The sequence below is a fragment of the Polyodon spathula genome, chromosome 13 (assembly GCF_017654505.1).
Source record: "Polyodon spathula isolate WHYD16114869_AA chromosome 13, ASM1765450v1, whole genome shotgun sequence".
In the NCBI taxonomy this organism is placed as follows: Eukaryota; Metazoa; Chordata; class Actinopteri; order Acipenseriformes; family Polyodontidae; genus Polyodon; species Polyodon spathula.
In genome coordinates this window covers 13,149,266-13,172,484 of record NC_054546.1, presented here as the reverse complement: position 1 = coordinate 13,172,484, position 23,219 = coordinate 13,149,266, and the positions used below count along the sequence as shown (strand labels likewise).

The window sequence follows — 23,219 nt, the reverse complement described above, 5'->3', positions numbered from 1 at the left end:
ACTAAACAGCACATCTCTCAAGAACTCATATGTTCCTATTACGATCCACCTTAGTGTAAAACAGAGTTTTATAATTAGGGGTCCATAATATAGTATGTATTGTTCTATTAAAACATTGGGGCCTCAGGGCAATATGAATCACATTTATTCAACATTAAACTGCACAGTTTCTTGTCAAAAAGGTCGCTGTATCCTGACTCACGCAAATACTTCAGCCAATTTATATAATTTTTAATCCAACTACCAGTGTTTAAAATAAATACAGTATCCTTTGGTTTGTAGGATACTATTATGTCTACTAATTCATAAGGCTATATAGTAAAACAGTACTGTAAAGCCTTCTGCTGGGAAGAAGATTTTTTCTTTTTTTTTCTTTTAAACCGTTCCAGCGTTTTAAAGATTGTGTAATAAGTAGTTTTGCTATAGTCTCTAAAGTTTCTGCATAGCGTCATTATCTGTGCCCACGTATGAGGTACTGTTAGTACAAGTGTTTGCCATTATCGTTACAAACACCGTTTATAAACATTGATGTTTACCGTTAGGAACCGGTCTGTTTGCATTTGATAAGCAGCTTCTGGATGTTGACGTTTTCTGGGAACCCTTCATTACTCCCAAGAAATATTTTCATAGCAAGATAATGGTTCTGACCAACACGTAAGGGAGGTGGGCACTATTTAAACACTGGGTCATTTATCTGAGCCGGAGAAGCAGCACACCCTTGGAGCTGGGACTCTTGTTGACGCTTGTTACTTTCAGGTAGCAGTCCAGCATAGTACCAAAAGCATATTTAGACCATTCTCTGCTTTTAAAGGGTAAAAGTGTATTGTAAACACTGCAGCAGCTAGCTCAGTAAGCAGTCAGCGGTTCATTTGAGCATGTGAAATATTTAACCATTATTGGGAAAAAAAGGAATAAATATAAAGATGTTGAGATGCTGTGTTACAGCAGATTGCTTTTTTGGTGTTGTGGGAAGGGGTAGATGCAGTAGCCTCTAATTCTAGCAATTTTGTTTTGGAGAGGGGATTTTAAAGAGTGTTACTGGTTGTGCTGTAATTACAAACAGGTGTACACACTCCATAAAGAAAATAGACCTACTGCCAAAATATATATTTTTTAATGCTTTGATATTTCTTTCTTTGAAGACCAAAGATGGCGTGGCTACTCCTTGGTGTGGTGTTGTTAATTCACGGGGCTGTGCAGTGTGAAGAAGCCTTCGATAAACATCTGGATCCAGAAGTTAACATGAACATTGTAAGTCACATCATGCTTTGTTCACTGACATACATTTTCTGTAGCCTGTAGGAAGCATTGTGTTGTCAGAGTTAAAACCCAAGGTTGATTATAACACATATAATGCAATGAGCTGGAAAATCTTTCTTACAACGAAAAACTATTGGCATTGAAACACTACACAAACATTTCAATTCGTATTTTAGCTGAATACTACAAAAAGGAGTATACAGGGTGAATATAAAGTTAGTTGCCCAGTGTGCAATGCTGCTGTGGAAAACAAAATATTAGAGACTGTATGGAATACAAATGATGCAAACATATATAATAAACAAATAGAGCCCATATATGCTTTTATAGGATTCAGCCACTGGGCTTTTTATGACCCATGATTATATTCTTGGGAAAGTAAGTAGAGTGGCCAACTGATTTTACATCTGTTTAATACTAGTATTTAATATTTAATAAATGTTGAAATCTCTATTGAGGCCATGACCTTTATCCCTGTCAAAAGAAGAGGAAGTCCGATATATTTTGGGTGTGTGAATAAAGAATGTTGATTCTCACGACTGCAATCATCATTGCCGCAAGACCAGATCCATAACATAGACTGTTGCAATAAAAGGAACTTAAATGTTCATTTTGGACTTGAACGTGCTGTGACATAATGTAGCCCTATAAGTTTATGTTTGTTTATTTTTTGAAGTCCACTGTTCTGAAATGCAATTTCAACTGTCAGCAATTGGTGAGGTATTTTCTGGCATGTTTATACTTTTTTTCAATCATGTTTAATCATGTTAAAACTGGTGTTTTGATTGAATAATTTCAGTTTTCTGTTAATCACATGGCACATTGATATGTGCAGAAAATATGATTTGTATTATCTGCACAGTGCATTTCCTATTGTGCAGGCTTCCTGCGTTCAATCCAGATCGATCACAACAACATATAATAACTCTTTGGCAACATCCCGGAATAGATGGTGAGAAAGTTTTTAGAACGGTGGTCATCTTTCTTCTGGGATTCAAACCATCACTTCTTGTCTGTGTTTGTATGAATTGTTTCTCAATATCCTCTTTTTTAAATAAGAACATTTTGATCTGGCTCTGACCTCCAGAACCTATTTTAGACCTGCTACTCTTTTTCCTTGGGAGTTATTTGTTGACCCCTTTATTAAAAGTGGAAAGAGGTATTAACATAGAAACTAGATATGTGTCATACTATTCGTATTTGTCTGCATTACAGTGTATATTTATAGATTACATTTTTTTTTAAACCAGATGCTTAATGGCACATTTTACAGGCTTAATGCATCAAATGTGTTTGTATTGTCAGGAGCTGCAGTAATTTCTTGTTACATTTTTTATAACCCTTCCTTTACTAACAATCTGTATAGGCTCGCTTTTTTTTTTCTTCAGTTAAGTCTGTTTGGCCAGTTACTGTAACACATTTTCACAAGATTTTCAAAGCAGTCAGCTTTTTAAGTTGTAAAGTGCATATTTAGTAAGTAGTAAGTAAATCCAAGCACATTTTATCACACAACCGTTCACTGTGATGTAGCCTGTCAAAGGAGGTACTTCAGCAACTGATTGAAATTACAGTAGAACCGGATTTTTCCCTAAGTGGAACAGCCACACTGATGCCCCAAAGGGACTGAGAAATTGCAATGAATTTAATAATTTACGGACAAACTGCACACCACTTGTCTATCTTGTGGGATTTATAGTTTTGGGATTGGATACTTTACAACAAGAACATTTTTACCTCTGGGGTTAAGAAAGCCAGGATTTGAAGTGACTGTTAATGCATTTGGGACTATGGTGATGTAAAAAGTCATGTAGAATATAATCTAGACTTCATTATTTCACTTGGGCTCCAGTATTGTACAAGTACAGTAACAGTATGAGTTTTTTTATTGTAAATTGTATATCCTTGGAGGGATATTCAAAATCTAGGGGTATTTGTTGACAAAGTACTAGCGTACAATTAATATTTTCAGACAAATATCACAATGCAGTAGGGTCATTACACAAGTTTAAGGGAGCTATCTTGACCCTCAAACATCAATAATTTATTTTTTTTTTGTTGGAAAGTATTGAAACAGGCTTTAAAATTACACTTATTTGTCTAGACCCGACACAAAGGAAAATTAGATCAAAGTTCATCAAAGCAGGCATTTTTACCACGATCACAAATGTACAGCATGTGAGGTATAAGTTACACACCATGTCTCTTGCAAGCACACTCCAACACTGGAACCCTTTTTCCAGCATACATTGTTTACAGTATGTATCCTCAACCACAAATGTAGAAAATGCCTGCCCTGAATTTGGTCCACCAGAGCTGGAATGACCCAGTATCTGTGGTCTAAAGATAATAGAATTTAATGGCTAAGAATATTCCATTCTGAATCAGCCTGTTAAATTTTTGTCCTTTCCTCTTCAAATGGTAATGAATTATTTCTCTTTGCGTCCTGCAGAGTCAGATTATTTCCTACTGGGGGTATCCGGCTGAGGAACATGAAGTAGTCACTAAGGATGGCTATATCCTGAGCGTTAACAGAATCCCATATGGAATAAAAAACAAGGGATCCAAAGGTACGAGTAAGACACTCAGCCTGTATTGCAGCTGGTTTCACAGGTAAGGTAAAGTAGGTAGTCTGAGATTAGTGCTAGTCGGGATCTGTGAAACCAGCTGTTAATATATATTGTCCGGTTCAGTGAATGGGGAATCGGTGTTTGTGATTTACTGTATTGTATTTTTATGACAAATGACAATGGAATACAGTTCGTAATTTATACACTAGCAGGTCATGTTACATACTACCAAAAATGTATTGCTAATGATGGGCTACTTTGTATAAAGTGCAATAAGATCACATGATCGTTAATAGATTAAAAGGCAAAACAATAAGATAGGGGGAGCATGTCTTCATACAACTATATATCATTATTGAAGAACCATTTAGTGGATTTCATGTAGGCACTATATGTAGTGTGTGTATATAGATTGCAAGAAAAATGAACTGTAAAGACATAAATAGGGGGAAAAAAAACTGCTGTGTATTTTACTGAATTCAATTACATTATCATGTATGCCCTGAGACTGTGTGCTGTAGCAAGGGATATCTCAATACCCTGTCAACGAATATGACCCTGTGTCAATGAGAGCCAGCAACTCTGATCATTCTCATTGTGATTTGAAATCGCTGTAGGGAATTGAAATTACATTGTTAGACTTCTGAAGGCCATCTTGATTCCTTGAGCCTCATTCCTTGAAACACCAAACTGACATTGACCTTGTGCCTGTTTAAAATGTACAGTTGGAGCAGGGAGCTGACACACCAGGTATTGCCTCTGAAAAATTACACTATCACTCAGTTTATAATCAATTTATAATCACTGAAAATATATCACTGAAAATCTATAGCAGAGTACAGTAACAAATCCAACTTTATTGCAGGTCTAGCTTACAAACCTGATCTTGGTAAAATACTAAAAATAGTGTATGTACATTTAAGTGTACTACAGTTTATGTACTGTTTACTGTTCTTTTCCCATGTCTATACTATGAATTTCCTGTGCTTTAGTATGGACACTTTTGTTGACACACTATGTTGCCGTATAAGACAATCTTTAGAAAGTCCAAATCAGTCACAGTGTGTGTATTTAGTTTACCCTTGCATTGAAGCCTTAAGTGTACTCCTACACTTTGATTAAGCAAAGCTGTTGATTTATGTAATTCTTATCTCGGCCCCCTCACAAATATCACCAATGACATTAGTCAGCTCCTGCTGTGATAAAATGAATCACTGTAGAGCTGTAACACCGTGAGGCTGGAGTAGATAGTATGCAGATAATCAGGTAGTTGACCCGGGTAGAGCTTTGCATTGAATTAATTAGGACATTTACAGTCAACTTGTACCTAGGTTTGGGAACCTAGTTAAAAGCAGACACAGAGACGTTGAAGTCTGTTGAGCTTTATGTTACTGATTTACTGTCTGTTTCAGTTCTAACACAGGTGAAACTCGTGTTTGGGGGTTGTCAGTGTGTACTCTCCTGGGCCCCCTTCTATTTGCATAGGCATGACAACCACCAGAACTAGTGTGATTGAGATTTGGAACCAAGTCACTTTCTTATCGTCAGATTAGGTCACCTGCCAGCCCTCAAAAGCAGACCCCTATGGGCTATGATGGCAAATGGAACTGAGTGATTTTGACCTCTGTAGGGTGATGACAAATTGCTTTAGCAAAGAGGAAGTAGCTTCAAAATTCATTCTAATTCTTTTTTTACATAGCCCTTACTATTTTATTGTGTTGGACTCTTGCTTCAGTGCTGAGTTGTTATGTGTATATATATATATATATATATATATATATATATATATATATATATATATATATATAGCTCAAAGAGCCAGCTGCCCAACGTTTTGATATGTTCTACATATCTTTCTCAAGGGAGCCTGTGTTTGAATCAAAACATTGGTGGTATTTCTAGGTGTTTGACAGCATGACAATGCTATATATTTATTGTAATGAATTAGTTCATTATTTTCGGTTGAGTCCCGCTGGCATAATTGTGTTCGGTCTATTTATCCATTTACTTTCTTTTATTCTTCTATATGTTGCATTGTCTAATTTTAGCTGTTCTAATACTACAAACTTTACATCATTTATGTCATGTCCTTGACTGGTGAAGTGCTGTACTATTGGTTCATTCATTTTTTTTATTTCTAATTAATGAAAGGTGGTTCTGAATTCTTATATATATAAAGATAGATAGATAGATATATTTTCTGTATCTGACTTTACCTTTCGAATTTGATTTGAGATTGTTTGGATAATCCTAAGTGTTGGGTCTAAACAGCTTTCCTCATTCAATTCAAATCATGTTACAATGTAACCTTTCGTGTCTGCCAGCCCAACCTGTTCTGTAATTTTAAATAGAGCCAGGTAAAGGCAGATTTTGAGAAATGGTAATGATGCTGTATTGGAGCAATATAACCCATAACCACAATAAAATCGCAAAAGAACTATAACATAAGAAATGAGCATTAACATGCACTGGTATGTTTTATAATTACTGATCCATATTACTCTGTGTAATCTGATCCACACTGGGCTGCCTTGTTTTGCTTCTGTTACTGATGTAATGAAAAAAACACATTTCTAATCTTACTTGGGAAACAGATCAAATAAAAACTAATTCCAGGGCAGATTACCAGCTTCCGTCGCCCATTCTACTCAATTACAATGAACTCTAGTAAATCTGAATATGAATAACTGCACTGTGCTTAAATCCTGGAGGTGTATCCCTGTACCGCTGGGTAATGTTAGCTTTATCATTTCATTTTGCTCTCCTCCTTTAACACAATAATAATAATAATAATAATAATAATAATAATAATAATAAAAACTCTTTAAATCTTTCCATGCACTTTAGCTGAACCTTCCTAGTAAAATCTAATCAGGATAATTTGCTGTGTTTATCTTCACCATTAAAAATGTAGGCAGACGATGTGTTTTTGTTTGTTTATCAGGCTTCCTAGGGCTAACTTGAGTTTGGTAATCTCCAGTTATTTGTGGTTCATTCAGTTTCTTTAATTCAGTTCAGAGGGTGAGAACGGGTACAGTTTGCTCAGGCAATATACATTTGAACATAAACTGCACAAACTGCTCCCTGCATTCCTCTCCTATCCAGTCTTTACCAAACTCCCTTTTTTAAAACTGGATTTTTTGAAGGCATATGTGATACAAGGATATATAGTATACTGGAGGTGCCAATGCGTGTAAGTAACTAGGTCAAACAATTGTACTATATATATATTATATATATATATATTATATATCTATATATATATATATATATATATATATATATATATATATATATATATATATATATATATATATATATATATATATATATATATATATACAGTCATGCTGATTTACTTTATCATGGTACCTCATTATATTGCAAAACATGTGTCATACAATGTTTGCAGGTTTGTTTTTTTTTCATTTTATTTTATTTTTAGTAAAATCTTAGTGTTATTTCAAATTCCAACACATGTAGAGGTACAATACACACATTAGGTTTCTGATTGTAATGATGAAGGCTTCAAAAAAAAAAAAAAAAAAATGAAATATTAAGCTCCCTTGAGAACTGTCTTGTGTGTGTGTGTGTGTGTGTGTGTGTGTGTGGTTCTGAAGCAGATGTTTTCATCCCTGCTTCAGACGGATTTAAGATTGAAACTAGATGGTCAGTTAGCTCCCTCTACTGGTAGGAAGTAGACATTTGTATTGTTTGATGTTCTGAATTTTAAAGGTGTTCCATGTGTTTGTAAATGGTTTAACAAGGTTCATTTTTTAAATTGATTTATTAAATGTGTACTTCAGAATGAATGCATCCATAATTGACCTGCTATCAAGCCCTTGATGAAAATATTAGCTCTCTAGGTGTTTCTGATAAAATGTTCTCAATTTAACAAAATTAAAAAATTAAAAAAAACACTGGCTTTTTAAACCTGTTTTGTTTCCCGAGCAAAAACAGAGAACATTATAACACAAATTGTAGCAAATGTGTTTAGTATTTTATTTTCTATGTTTTGTTTGTAGAGCTGAGGCCTGTGGCATTTCTCCAGCATGGTCTTCTGGCAGATGGGAGCAACTGGATCACCAACCTGCCCACCTCCAGCCTGGCTTTCATTCTGGCCGACGCCGGCTATGATGTGTGGCTTGGCAACAGCCGGGGAAACACCTGGTCCAGGAAACATGTGACGCTGAGCCCCGACGAGGATGCATACTGGGCTTTCAGGTAATGAGGCAAGCACACTGCTATCCAGGACCCCTGCAGCTGCAATTACCTCTGCAGATTCTTTTGGGTTTTTTTTTAGTAAGCAACTCTGTGTAAAAGTGGACTATCCAACACAAAGGCATCAATAATGACAGTGGTGTAAGTTTAAAGCATTGAAGGTCTAGTACAAATAACTACCACAGAAGCCTGATATTTAACAGTAAGTAATGTGTAATGAATGTGAGTAAGCTATACATAGACTGGGCAATTATTAGTGTATATTTCCAAATTTTGGACTAAAAATAAATTAATGGCCATACCTTTCTTTTTTGTATGTAGCTTTGATGAAATGGCTAAGAAGGACCTCCCTGCAGTGATAAACTTCATTACCAAGAGTACAGGGCAGGAGCAGATCTATTATGTGGGGCACTCCCAAGGCACTACCATAGGTAAATGGAACCGTGGAACTGGTGTTGAACAAAACATTCTGAAGATACCATGCTTGTCATCTGATAGTGACTTTCACAGGTAGATAAGTTACAACCTTGACATATGTTACAATGAAACATGAATTAACTGAGGATAACAGTGAAGAACAGCACATTAGTAACTTTAAATGATCTAGAAAGCAATTTGTAAATTTGTCACATGACCAATATATTACTATATATTATTGGGAAAAATCAAATGGGGTTTTTGTAAAGTAGAAAAAAGTGTGAAAATAATAATAATAATAAATGATGCTTTACTTGTGTACAAACTTTTTTTTTTTAAACACATCATAGCTTTTATAGCCTTCTCTACCATGCCAGAGCTGGCAAGCAAGATCAAGATGTTTTTTGCCCTGGCTCCTGTGGCTACAATTTCCTTTTCTACAAGCCCCATGAAAAAACTGTCCACTGTTCAAGAGTTCCTGGTCTGGGTAAGTCTTCACCCATCATGGATACAAATTACTAGCAAGACTTTGTGGGCCATATTTTCAAAACATTTCCTCCAATTTAATTTACTCCTATTTTTTGGAAAGGAAAAATCACGTTTTAATGTTCCAATTTGAAAAACAAAACACCTTAAGAACACTTAAAATAATGACTTGGTTGTTTTGGTTCTGGTGTTTTACCACTTTGAAAAAGTTAATGAAATTCTTGAGCTTTACTGGTGTTAATAATTTATCTTTGAGACCATATTGTTGCAGGTGTTTCTAATTTTGTTCAACCTGTCTGTCAGTAAGGTGAAGGGCATTGTTTGAGGCAGTTCTTAAAAGATCAGTAATGCCAACCAAACCTATGCTGCTAAGTTTTATTTAAATCTGCTGTCTTGCATGTCCTGAAAATGACTTGTAACATAACTGCATTATGAATTAAGCAATCATGTGAATGTCAGCCCATTTACAATTCGTTTTTTGTCTATTACTCTTGCTATGCAAGCTCTGTAGATGTTAAATGCGCTACCCTCAAGGCAGTTTTGCATGCGTTCTGTTCTTCTCAATCCATAGGAGCTTTTTGGAAGGAAGGACTTTTTCCCCCAGAGTGCCTTGATAAAGTGGTTTGCTACTGAAATCTGTAGTCATGAGCCACTAGATGTCCTGTGTGGGAACGTTTTCTTTGTCCTGTGTGGTTTTGACAAGAACAATCTAAACATGGTAAGTGCAGACTTGTGAGGTTACAGCTGAACTTTGCTTTTCCAAAAATATTAGTTAGATCATGCATACTGTTTTAGGTCCACTAACTAGTGTCTCATAGATGTGGGTCATGCATTTCTAATGTTAGGGTCATGCATTTCTTTTTTGTTTTCTAGTCTCGTACCCCAGTGTACATAACACACTGTCCTGCTGGTACGTCTGTACAGAACATACTTCACTGGAGACAGGTACACCTTCCTTTAAATTCGTAGGATTCTTACAGCACTTGCAGTCTAAGTTTCTGTTGAATGCATTTCCAGTGTACTGTGAATTTACTTCTTTAAATATTTGTATGGCTAATCTTAAAGGAGTAGTTTTATATTATAAACAATTTAGTAAAATATAATTTCTAACCTGTTTTATATCCTGGTTGTGTTTGTTTCTGCTTCGATAATTATTTTTGATGCATTATATTCTATTCTAGCATAAAATTGCCTTGGAAAGATTCTTCAAGACTGAGGAAGGGAAGCATATTAGTGTTGCACTGTGTACCTAAGCCCACAGGAGAAGTATTGTGTATTGAAGCTTGTGCCCCACTGCAGCGCAATTTTTGGTCTCAGTCAATGGTCTCTAATGGTCGGAATGACATCATCCGTACTGCCGCGAGTTGAGTCTTTTCTTGTGTGTCTGCAATCGCAAAATGCACAGGATTGGATGATATTGAAAAAATCCAACATTTGTCACATGGTCGCAAGCCAGTAAAGCATGATAGAGCAAGTTTTTGAGGAACTCTCAATAGAAGAAGTTCATAAACATGAACAACAGAACAGGATTTTAAACTTGCACCTAAACTGAATGAAATTAAAGCATAAATGACCCTTTGCTAAAATTAATATTGGTGCTTATATACCATGCGCAGCAAACACTTGTATAATAATAACAATAATAATGAATGTAGTGTATTTTTATTTTGAATATATACAGTGCCTTGCAAAAGTATTCAGACCCCAGACCAATTCTCTCATATTACTAAATTACAAATGGTACATTGAAATTTCATTCCATTCGATATTTTATTTTAAAACACTTAAACTCAAAATCAATTATTGTAAGTTGACACTGGTTTTATGTTGGTTTTATATATTTTTTAAGAAAAATAAAAAAACTGAAGTATCTTGCTTGCATAAGTATTCAACCCCCACACATTAATATTTGGTAGAGCCACCTTTCGCTGCAATAACAGCTTTAAGGCTTTTGGGGTAAGTATGTACCAGCTTTGCACACAGTGTCAGAGTGATTTTGACCCATTCTTCTTGGCAGATTTGCTCCAGGTTGTTCAGGTTGGTTGGACTACGCTTGTGGACCACAATTTTCAAATAGTGCCACAGATTCTCAATGGGATTGAGATCAAAACTTTGAGTGGGCCACTGTAGGACATTCACCTTTTTCTTGAGCCACTCCAATGTTGCTTTGGCCTTGTGCTTGGGATCATTGTCTTGCTGAAAGGTGAATTTCCTCCCAAGCTTCAGTTTTTTAGCAGACTGAAGCAGATTCTCTCGCACTATTTTCCTGTATTTTGCTCATCCCCACAGCATGATGCTGCCGCCACCATACTTCACTGTAGGGATGGTGTGTTGAGGCATGGGCAGTGTTAGGTTTGTGCCACACATAGCGCTTTGAGTTTTGGCCAAAAAGCTCTATCTTGGCCTCATCTGACCACAAAACCCTTTCCCACATCACAGCTAGGTCACTCTCATGCTTTCTGGCAAACTCCAGATGCGCTTTCAGATGGTACATTTTGAGTAATGGCTTCTTTCTTGCCACCCTCCCATACAGGCCAGTGTTATGCAGAGCTCTTGGTGTGGTTGACTGGTGCACCATTACTCTACTCCTAGCCACTGAACTCTGTAGCTCCTTCAAAGTGATTGTTGGCCTCTCTGTGGCTTCTCTCACAAGTCTCCTTCTTGTTTGAGCGTTGAAGAAAAAAGTTTGTGAACTCAGGGGTGCTTCAATCCTTCTGGTGCACCCGTAGATGTGTCTGTAGCTTACATACGGTGTACTGCGAGAGAAGTATAAACCAGTCTTTTAGTTAGTAGAATTATTTGGAACTAGCCATTATTTTCAGTAATGCCATAATACTAAAAAAAAAAAAATCACAAAAACTTCATAATTGTGGGGTGGTCGTTCAATCCTCCAGACTCGCCCTGACTATGTCATGACAGCATATGTGATTTATTTATTTTATTTTTAAGGTGGCCAATTCTAAGAAACTTCGTGCTTTTGACTATGGCTGTACCGGAAACATGGCACATTATAATCAGGTAAACCAAATTAAAGCTACATCTTAGGGTGGAGTTGTATTCTCTGCTGAAGAGGTTGAATAGTATAAGATTACCACATTGTAAATTAAAGAGGGATGTTTAGTCCCTTAATTCCTTTGGTTCAGATGTGTGAAGTCTAAAGTGTACAATTTATTTAACTGCTACTAAACGTTTAGCCATTCATTAAATGTTTAAACTAAACTGAATAGGTAGCTTTCTTCTAAAAAAAATAATTTTGGTACACTCTATATTGCTTATTAAATTGGGAACTCTGTTTTGGCAACTTAGTGCCTAAACTTCTTTGAGACTTGGAGTAAATGTTAAACTTTAGTTGACTGCATTCATCAAAATATTTACATATATTTGTATATGTGGAATTCTACTCCTTGGTCTTTCTGGGAGATGGACAACAAAGCTCTTAGGATGATGGAAACACCCTAATTACCTCATAAGTGCATGATAAAAAAAAGGCTGCATTATTGTTAGTTTGAATTTGCAGGTGCAGTAGAGAATACATTATTTTTCAATTGTTTGTACCAAACTGATGGAACAGAACTCATCATAGGCTTCATAGATCATGAATTGCCTTTTATCTCATCTTTTGCTTTCCAGTTGACTCCCCCGCTGTACTATGTAAGGGACATGAAGGTCCCGACAGCCCTGTGGTCTGGTGGGCATGACACGCTGGCAGACCCCAAAGATGTGACTGTGCTCCTCACCCAGATCCCCAACCTGGTCTACCATGAGGACATCCCTCAATGGAATCACCTGGACTTCATCTGGGGCATGGACGCGCCAGAGCGCATGTACAACCAAATTGTTAAACTCATGAATCAGCATGCTTAGAGGCCTCTGGGAGCAGAAACTAGGCCTTTTTGAAATGTTTCATGGGGTACATTTTTATCAGTCAAATGTTTCCAAATACGTTGAGCCAAATCTAACAAAAAGGAGAGATCTTTCTGATGTTCAAATTGAGGTGAAATTGAAGGGTAAAAAAATGTGGTTGCATAAAACTGTTGAGAAAAGGCTTTTGCCGATGACTTTCTATGCAGTGATGTAATTTTGTTAATTATTACAGAATCAACATACATTTAATAATATAATGCGGATCAGTAACATTTAAAATATTAAGAAAAGTTTGCCTTATGCTTAAACTACTTTTTTAAAGACATCCATACCATACCTGTTCAAGCAGAGATAAATGGAAAATATATTTTTAACTAATTTCAGACAAGGTACAGATTTATCTCATCATATTTTTTTAATAGAATAAAATAATAGTAATGGTATAACACCATCAAGAAACAAAGTAGTTGAAGGTAGGCGCATTAAACTTTTGTTTTCAGTAGTTTCTTGCTAGCTTTTAATCCAGTGAAATTATGTTCATTTTCTAAAATGTGTATTACACCATGCACTTGTTACTGCAAATTTTCTATTTTTTAATTTTAAAAAGAGTAATGCAGTCTTATCTATGTTAGTTTAAGCTATGCAAAATTTCCGTTTTACCAGGCTGCAATTTGCGCTATTTTTTGTGAGTGGAAAATAGTAATGTCACAGAACTAGTATAAAAACAACTTCAGTAGATTTCTGAGACACTTACCTTTCTAAACTGTCTTGTTAGAACTATAACATTGCTTTATACTTCCTCCTAGGCCGTCCTACACTTGGTCTTCCATATGCCCCCTTATATAGACTAGAAGATATATATGTATGGTATAAACCACAACCATGATATATACTGGGCCTGCGCGTTAGAGGACTGAGTCTTAGACTTTTAACTTTTTGGGAGAGAGAGCTAATAAAAAAGTGGATTTCATAAACATGCCAGGTGTCAGTGTTTGGTATTTGAGTTGAGTTAGAATTGCCAAAATGAATTGATTAAGAATCTTTAACTAGCCATTCAAAAAGACATGATTTTAATTAATGCAGGAACAACAAAAGATAATGAAGCTTGAGTAATGAAGATCGCCTGGTTGTTGTGGCATGATTGAAGGCGACCTGTCTGTGAGAGATGTTACCCAGAGAATAAATTAGGGGTTTTAGGGCCGTGGTGAGTGGTTGCTGGAGGTTGGGAGTCAAAATGGAGGCCAGTTTCCAAACAATTGAACACAAATGCAGTTGATATCACATGGTATAAAGGAAGGAAATGTTTGTGTGGGGTTATTGGGTGGGTTTAGATTTAGGTTTACAGAGAATATGTGTGTTAGCCTGGGGCTCTTTCACCTCTTTTGTGTGGGTGAGCCAAGAAAGTCTGAGAGTCCATATTTATATTTTAGCACAGATTGCACACTTTTATTATCTACAGATATTTTTTCCCCACTGGAACAAAATCAGAACAAACAAACAAAATCCTGGCTCCCTTGGAGCACTAACTAACACATTTTCTTTGTAAATCTAAACCAGGGAAGGATAACTCCTTTTACCCTGTAAAATCAAACCCTATATCTTAAAGAATACATTTCTTTGCTTAAGTTTCTCTTTCTCCAGGAACCACACCAGACCTCCTTTACCCAACAACCCCAAACATGTGGTATCATCTTAATCAGCTGCACCTGTGTTGAATCATTTGGAAACTGGCCTCCATTTTGACTCCCAACCTCCCATGTGGGTCCCAAAATGACTGTCAGCAACCACTCACCAAGGTCCTAAAACCCCATAGGGGCACCTGAGAGGAAGTGACATCCAACACACCAGCAAATGCCAACCATAAGAAAAATAGTTTTCCAAAGCTGTACAATTGCTTTCTTCCAGTAAGCCCATGTATTTTTGGGAAAGACTTTTTGATTAGTTTTTTTAAATGTATTTATTTATCCATCCCCATGAGGTCACATGAAAAGGTTAATAAAATATAGAAAATTGCATACTTACGCATTGTTACTAGAAGACAAACTGCTCATCAAATTAATAAATCTTCTTTTAAAAACACTCCAAAACAGCAGCCTCTGTACTTCCCAATGATTCTATTAAATGTAGTGGTGTTTGTTTGCTGTGTGTAAAATTAATCTGTAATTTGAAAGCTTGACTTAATTTTTTTCAAATTACAGGTTCAATTCAATTCAAAGTTCAGGTTGTGTACAATACATGCTGTATGTTTTTAATTGAACTACTGTATGCTGTTGTAATTGGACAAACCTTAATTCTGATGTACAATACTGGACTTGAATAAAAACCCTTGAATTAATAGGCATTTGTAATTATGTTTGATGTTTGTAAACACTGTGACACACTGTACAATAACTGGAGTACAGTAGTTGCAGTGCAGTACATACATAGTGTTTTTTGGTATCCTCTACACAATATATATATATATATATATATATATATATATATATATATATATATATATATATATATATATATATATACACAGACAGCTGTTCACCTGGACATCACTAAAAACAATACTACTGACACGACACTTGCAGTACTGAAACCTTTACCCCTAGTACTGAATCATTTGCTCAGGTTATATTTCTATGATATGCAATTGTAACAATGCTGTCCAGTGGTGTGCTGTACAATATTTATTTTTACAACCGCATCATGGTACAGTCCATGCAAGCCTCATTATATTTCAGCCTCTTACAGTGCTTGTATTATTAAATAAACACCTTGGCACTTAAAGTACATTTTACTTGTATATTTTATTATTATCTTTTAACAGTAAAAACATCCCTGAAGATATAAACATTTTGAAATGTAATATACTGTAAAGGCTACTGTTTTCATGTCAACAATTTAGATGCAGTACTGCATAATGTAACGAATTCAGGAAGACTGCACGGTTTGTATTTAATTTATTTAAAATGTGATTATATTTACAATAGACTAAGTGTTCAGTGTTGGTAACCATTATAGATCCAAATCAAGATGATTTCTTCAACATTTGGACAATCTTTGTAAATTTTAACCGCTCTGCAATTTCCAGTGGAGTCTCCCCATCCTGCAAGAAAAAGAATAAGATATAACCAGAGTCAAGAACCTGTCTATCCTGCTGAGATTATCTGTAACCCCAGCATACACATGGGAACATGTTTCCAGAAACTTGTTTCTACAAAAAGTCAGAAAACATTGTTGGGAAACTTTAAGCAGCATGTTATCATTCCTGCTGCATGCTCCAAAAAAGGAGGAAAGCCTTACTGCACTAAGTGGTGCTGCACTTATAATTCCACTAAAACTTTGTGAAGTTGTGTGGACAAGGGAGTGCAACTTACATTGGCTGATTGGCTAAAGGCTAAATATTTCTTGAACCCTGGTCTACTCCAGGAAACATGTGTCCTCGTGTATGCAGAGCTTCATGGCAAGGAAAAGGCTGTACCGCCCAGTTTAAAAATAAATAAATAAATCCCCAGATAGACAACTTTCAAACAAATTAAGAAAGCCTTTTGCTATTTTGTTTGATAGGCAATATTTTAATTGATAAAATTAGCCCAAAGTATATTGTGAAGTGTCCTATAAACCATGTAATATACCAGTATTGTCAAGTTCAAAGTTTATAATTACAGTCAGTCGTTAATAAAATAACATTGCATGCAAAACATTACCTGGTTCTTTATTGTAAGATCTGCATTTTTTTCCATGAGAAGAGGTACAATTTGTGTACTTTTCATTTTGCAGGCATAGTGAAGGGCTGTGTTTCCTTTCTGCAAAGACATTTGTTTCTGTTCAGTAGAAGGTCATATTTCAATTTATAGCAGCTGACTTTTATGCATCCATTAATTCCACTGTTGCATTCAGTATTAGCTTCCCCATTTTGAATTAACTAATGGATTAAATACAACATACTGTATACAGAGTATAATAATATAAAATATATACAGCCATAAAGCCCCAGACTCCAGACAGAGACACTTTGAACATTTCTTTCGGAGACTTCGCTCGAGATTAAAACGCTGTGTGTTTTACAGCAATAAGGAATTCCCCTGGATTGCATCAACTATATCTTACTGCTTGATCTGTGCTTATTCAAATAGAGTATAGTGACCAAATCCACCCTTTGGTTTCTTATAATGGAATAACCATAATTCAATAAATACATGACAACTTTCAGTGTATAGCTTGCAGCATCAAGACCAGCTGTTCAAGCCTACCTATCGGAAGCTTTGATTGTCTGCATGTTACATACAGTGATATTTAGATGTCCCAGGCAGACGGGTTGAGCCAGTATTCAGACTCATTTTCCTGTAATTCAGTATTCTAAACATGCAGGGCCTAGAGCCACATATTATGTTTTAAATAGGACAAAGCTTATTTCATTACAAAAGATTTGCCTTGGGTGTCGAGTAAAACATATAATAAATGAACAATAGTGGTTCTGCTTACATAGTCCACAGCATCGACATCCACTCCTGTGTTCAGGATCAATGACACCAGCGTTGCAGTCCTTCTCTTCTTCTGTTCCTGTTACAGAAAATGAGAGGTTCTAATATTGATGTTCTGTTTTAGTTTGGAATATAACTGTACAACAGACAGTGCCACAGTAGGGACAACAGTTCATTACAAAATTTACCACCAAGTAATAAGGACGATATATAATTATTTGGTACATTATATTTGCTGGTGAGTGTCTTGAATAATTATTTTCTTCTAGAACAATATGTTTTATCCTAAAATAAGCCTTTTCAGTGCATCTTATCTGTAATGGTACACTCAGGACTGATATTCAACAAATAAACATACAGTTATGCCTTTTTTTTTTAAGAGGTTATGCAGAATATGTAATATTGTTATCCAATTTAAATTAATTGGTTAGTTTCCAACCATACGTAGTTTTGAGTGAATGTTATTCCAGCTATGACATTCTTTCGAGAATCACAGAAATTAGAATGTATTTACCACGTTAATAACATGAGATGCCTAAAACGCACAGCAACATAAATGGTTGTGGGACCAGCTTTGGTTGTTTAGTAATGGCTTCATCTGGGTTTACAGCAGTTAAAATATTTACAGGAATAAATCAGACGTACCATTATAAAGAAGCCTATTAATAAAACAGGCATGAGGATGATTATTATCAGATAGTCCACATAAGAATATGTGTTCCGGATGACGTAATGCAAACAAGTCCTCTTTTTCTGTCAACAGAGAAATGAACAGTTAGTACAACATACACATTTTAGAAATTAGCCACCCTGTACTGCAGACATAAGGTACAGTACGGTACGTATAACATGACAATGAAACTTCAGCACAAGCACCAAACAATGGGCTGCAAGGGAGGTGTTACAGATGGTGCTGCAACTGACATTTAGAAGTGTTTATGAATTAATTGGTTTGAGGAGCGCGTCCATTGACAAGTTCACAGTTTAAAAGAGCAGAATGCTGCTTTCTCACCAAGACAGACCAAACTTTGACAGATGACAGCCTTCTGTTCAGTTAGAAATGGGTTTGCACCGCCCTGGTGCAAAGTTGTCAAGTGACTTTATAATCACAGATTGGAATGCAGGATAAATAAATCTGTGTTACAAAGATTGAAGGAGCAATATAATGTGCAGTACTACAACTAAATCAACTAGAAGGAGGTCTGTATTATACCTGCATTGTTTGAAGTTGTTAACATTCTGTAGGCATGCACCTGTGCTGGTGTTAATGAACAAATAATACAACTTCATCATTAAATGGAAACTGCATGGTCCATAAATAATTTAATCAAATTTGTCAAAGAACAGGGGCTTCATAAAATAAGCTTTTTGTGGCTGCAAGAAGCAACACTCTTGCATTTTCTTTTGTGACTGAAATCACATCTAAGTACATCTAATTGACACATTGATCTAAGTAGCAGTGCATCAATCTACTGACAATAGGGTCCTTTGCTTACAAATCAGTAAGAAAAAAATTAAATGCCAGTAGTCCTACTTTTAATTATTTAAAACAACAGCCTTTTCACTAAAGATGCACAGTGAGGTGTTTGATTTGTCCAACCTCTGTACACAAATTCTAATTATCCCTGTGGCTGTACAGTATTTAGAACTGACACTTTAGTGGCAATGCCAATGTAAAAGTTCTGTACAAAGTGGTTCTGGTAGCACAAGAGCAGCTACAATGGTATCAGCCATCAGAAAAAATACTGTATATCAGAGGCAACCTGTTTCATAGTTTGACATTCTATCACACAGTATGAACTAATACACACTGGTAATTCCAGTACCATGATACCACATCAGTAGCCAATATTTGTTTTAAATTCATTTCTGGTTAATGCTGTGGTCTGCTGATGGTTTACATTGGTTTCCCTAAAGTTAATGTGCTGCTATTATAATTGCACAACAATGGTACAGTGCTCTCCCTTCATAAGGCCGCCCTTCATACTGCAGAACAGGTTATAAGGCAGTACGGCCAAGGCTCCCGTTTGCCCCATAATGGCACGACACTAACACTGGTATTCTCATTGTAAGGCAGAACACGAACAGCATGGCCTCTTAACTCCTGACTACGATTTTATAAAGGGGGAGCACTGTGTTCTGCTGTCTAATGTAATTTTCAACCAGAACAGGGAACAACACATCCCCAGAAAAAAAATAAAAATCTTTTATGTATTACCTCATTTTTGATATTTGTATCTGCTTTTTGGTGCAAAAGGTACTTGACAGTCCTGAGGTGGCCCTGTCTGCAAGCAGCTATAAGGGCTGTATCTCCGTAGCTGCTGTCCTGGATGTTTAAATTCTTGCTGCTTTCCTGCAGCAGATTGTGCACTTCATGTACATTATTTTCATAAGCTGCTTGGCAGATGGGCTAAAAAAACAAACAAAACACGAGAAATGTGATCCATTAAAGACGTGAAGGTAATTGTCTTCTATTTTTTCGACCCATCCCAACGTACATTCAAGGAATGTGGGTGTTGTTTCAAATTTCCTGGAATCACAAATGGTGACTACCTTATTTAAAACTGTTTTTAAAAGGATTATTAAAATGGTGCACCTTTTGCTTTCGCCTGACACAATAAGAACTGTTAACTTACCGGTATTCAACCTGCACAACATTTAAAGCCACTCGGCAAACACTATTGGCATTACTTCAAAATGGACAGAAAAGAGGAATTTGAAAGCAATTGGACCAGTGTCACGCTGAAGTGTGCAATGCTGGCAGTAAAACATTGCTACATCTTCCTTAACAGGAATCAATTGGGAAGCTTGGTAATTTTATTCTCGATCACTGCCTGTAAATTTTTTCATCATGTGCTAAAGTGTTAGTTTTGAAAGTACATCAGTTACAAAACTCCCTTAAAGTTGTTCAAAAAGAAGTGTTTTTTTTGTTTGTTTTTTTAAGGGAAGTTCCACAAACTCTCAATAATTATGTCATCCCACTTGTTTGTGAAATGTCCAAATTCTGCATTACTTTGTATATTTAAAGTGTCATACTTAATTTGTGTCGGTGATAGAATGTTCTCCAGTGTCTCACCGCTACACACAGACAGTGTGACCACGGCAAAACATATTCCTACAGTTGCCCCAATTTGTAATTTCCACACTATCAGCTGATCCTACTAATAATCAGTTAACATGTAGTTTTCTTTAAGCTAACATGGTATGCTGTACATTTGTTAAACTGTTCATTTCAGACCTGTATACAGTATACAAATGTAAGTGGACAACAGCTGCGATTTTTTTAAATGATGTAATTTTCCATTAAAAAGATATACTTTTATATAAATTATTTTTAAAACTTTATTTTTATTTTATTTTTTTTAACCATTGAATGTGTCACCTTTGAATGAACTATAGATCCTGACATGTGTTGCCAGGAATGGCCATGTTTTCATTCTCTTGAAATCTGGCTGAACCAGAGTATCAAGAACAAGTGTGCAACTGTGCTATAGGAACATTTTGACATTGTTAACACGCTTCTCTCAGTTTATAACTTCAAGCCACTGTTTTGCTCTGTTTTCCAAACCTCTGTATTCACTGTGGAACGTATGTTATTGAGGTATAGTATGAATCTGGTAAGACTGCTTAGTTTTTAAATAAATTTTCTGAATCAGACACCCTAACACTAACACTGTCATTCACTTAAATTATATTCTCCAAATAATTAGAACATTACTACAATCACCACAAATTAATAATTTTTTTTAACCTACAAAAATTAAATAGACCTTTGTATCTCAAATTGTAATCAAGGTGCTGAAAGTGCGGTGGATTTAAACTATAAAAGTTGCTGATATTGTAAGTTATGCAATATACTAAGACCAAGATGGTTTATATAAAATATCATACATTTGTACATTCATAAGCTTTTTTTTATCCCCTCTGGAGTTTCTGCTTAAGCAGCAGTTACCTTTCAACTAAACCTCAGCCAAACAGCGTCTGGTACGGTAGGGGTTTGCTAAAAACAAAAGCATTTTTGCGGACAAAGGTTCCTTGTAAAACTGACCCTAGGTTTTCTCCATAGTTCAAACTGATGTATCAAATGCAAATTTTCGGGTTGGGGTTAAGATTGTTGTAGTCCTGTCTGGCATTAACATAAATACTTATATAAACACATCGACACAGTTAATATTAAATAGAGTAATAGGAATTGCACGTGTGTGTGTGTGTGTGTGTGTGTGTGTGTGTGTGTGTGTGTGTGTTTGTGTGTGTGTTTTAAAGCATTGAAGACTTATGTTTACTGATTATTTTTTTACCCCCCCCCCCCCCCCCCCCCCCCCCAAAAAAAAAAAAAAAAAAAAAAAAAATCCTAACAAAAAAAAAAAGTGTTGTTGGCGATCGAGCTGTAAATACCTGGATATTAATGTGCGTTGGGCAACAGAATCCAGAATCAACTGCTGTACTTCTTACCTGAAAAATGTTATGCTAAATTCATAGGTGGTCTGTTACAGTACTATTACCGAATATAAGAAAATCAATTATTGTCAACTGAATGCCATGACACTTGTGCAAAGAGCTATAGCATGTTAAAAACTCTTATTAAAAATGTTTGACATTTGAGCAAAGCTTTGCATCAATAGTGCACATGGTCACAGTTTTCATACAGTTTGCCCTGGTCGCTATATGAATGCATCTTATTATTTTTCTACATCGTTATTTTACACCAAAAGCACATCACCGTTGTCAATGAGGGAGTTCAGACAGGGTGTGATGGCTTCACTTTAGGAATGTGGCTAAACCGGAGGATCCAAAATCTGTGTGTAACTGACTGTTCCGTCAGAAATCTTTAACTTGATTATATTTAAAAAACAATAAAGAAGCAACTTATCATTCGGCAGCTTTATGTTTCAATAAATGTAATGTCCAAGTACTGTACCTCTGAATATAATATCCCCATGGCTCTTCTTATATCACGTGGCAAATCTGCAAGCTCCACTTGGTATTGTGCGGCAGGTCAATCCGTTGTTAGTAAATTATATTCCTCGCCCTTTATGACTGAAGAACTTTGAAACTTCCAAGTTACGGGGGACGGCGTTTATTAAACAACTGCTGTTACAATTTGTCATCGCAGTGATGCAAGCCCAGCCTCGCCTGGAGGGTGTGGTTTTGTTTCAAGGTATATAGCGTCAGGAAGTGAGCAAAGAGTTTCCCGTCACGTCCTAACTAGAGCTGGTTCTACCGAGGTCAAACTTAGGTTTCAGGTTATAGCTGGCAGAATTAATGTGACTGCTTAGTAGTTACTATTCGACTTCCAAATCTTATGTTACACGGCAAACCGACAGAGAAAATTAAGGAGTCTTGTACTTAACCAGAATTTATACATGAGCATCGATGATGCAAACCCCCCCGCCACCAGAAACAAAACAAAAAAAAAACGAGGACAGAATCGAGATGTCCTCATATCTAGTTACAGCCATGCCTGCTTTTAGTTTTGGTAAGACAGGTGTCTTCCCACCCGCGGAAGCATCCTGATAGGTCTGTATCTAGGGGCTGAGTTAGAACGGAACTTCAGTTTAATATTACCGCAAGGGGGCTGTCATGGTGTCATGACCCGTATGACCTTAACATATTTCTTGCGAGTAAGTAGAAAATGTAGATTGTGCTGATACATTTATACCTCACTACTGGAATCCTCATATGACAGACAATAACGTAGACTAACATAAAACACAATTAAAATGTAGCACTTTTTTTCTTTTAATGCTTCGTTGAGTTATGACAAATCCAATGAGAAATTGCACTTTAATACATAGACGTGACTCACTTACTGACGCAAAAGTTGCACACATTTTTTGTTTTAAATGCTTCATTGATTTATGACAAATTTAATGGGGGGGGGGAGCACTTTCGTTCTGCGATCAGCTTTAGAACACCAGGTGTGAAAGGC

General features: G+C 36.1%; 2 protein-coding genes across 2 annotated transcripts; one reads left to right on the top strand and one right to left on the bottom strand.

Moving 5' to 3' along the window:
• Nucleotides 1–648: 648 nt before the first annotated feature.
• Nucleotides 649–15,150, top strand: LOC121326073 (lysosomal acid lipase/cholesteryl ester hydrolase-like). Its single transcript, XM_041269225.1, has 10 exons — nucleotides 649–756; nucleotides 1,143–1,251; nucleotides 3,710–3,827; nucleotides 7,853–8,051; nucleotides 8,370–8,479; nucleotides 8,816–8,952; nucleotides 9,523–9,669; nucleotides 9,825–9,896; nucleotides 11,901–11,969; nucleotides 12,582–15,150. Exons 2-10 carry the CDS (start codon nucleotides 1,150–1,152, stop codon nucleotides 12,813–12,815), a joined length of 1,188 nt encoding a protein of 395 aa, XP_041125159.1. The 5' UTR covers nucleotides 649–756; nucleotides 1,143–1,149; the 3' UTR covers nucleotides 12,816–15,150.
• Nucleotides 14,210–22,411, bottom strand: ankrd22 (ankyrin repeat domain 22). The gene is made up of 6 exons (XM_041269226.1): nucleotides 22,209–22,411; nucleotides 19,509–19,700; nucleotides 17,936–18,043; nucleotides 17,292–17,369; nucleotides 16,514–16,612; nucleotides 14,210–15,912 (listed from the first exon to the last, which is right to left on the bottom strand). The coding sequence occupies exons 1-6, from the start codon at nucleotides 22,227–22,229 to the stop codon at nucleotides 15,835–15,837; spliced, it is 576 nt and encodes a 191-aa protein (XP_041125160.1). The 5' UTR covers nucleotides 22,230–22,411; the 3' UTR covers nucleotides 14,210–15,834.
• Nucleotides 22,412–23,219: the final 808 nt, after the last annotated feature.

Coding starts and splice junctions, on each gene's coding strand:
- LOC121326073 (XM_041269225.1), top strand. CDS start 1,150: ATGGCGTGGCTACTCCTTGGTGTGGTGTTGTTAATTCACGGGGCTGTG. Junction 9,670..9,824: donor ACAAGAACAATCTAAACATG/GTAAGTGCAGAC, acceptor TTTGTTTTCTAG/TCTCGTACCCCAGTGTACAT. Junction 11,970..12,581: donor ACATGGCACATTATAATCAG/GTAAACCAAATT, acceptor TTTGCTTTCCAG/TTGACTCCCCCGCTGTACTA.
- ankrd22 (XM_041269226.1), bottom strand. CDS start 22,229: ATGGGGATATTATATTCAGAG. Junction 19,701..22,208: donor TGGGGATATTATATTCAGAG/GTACAGTACTTG, acceptor TTGTTTTTTTAG/CCCATCTGCCAAGCAGCTTA. Junction 18,044..19,508: donor ATACAAATATCAAAAATGAG/GTAATACATAAA, acceptor CTCTGTTGACAG/AAAAAGAGGACTTGTTTGCA.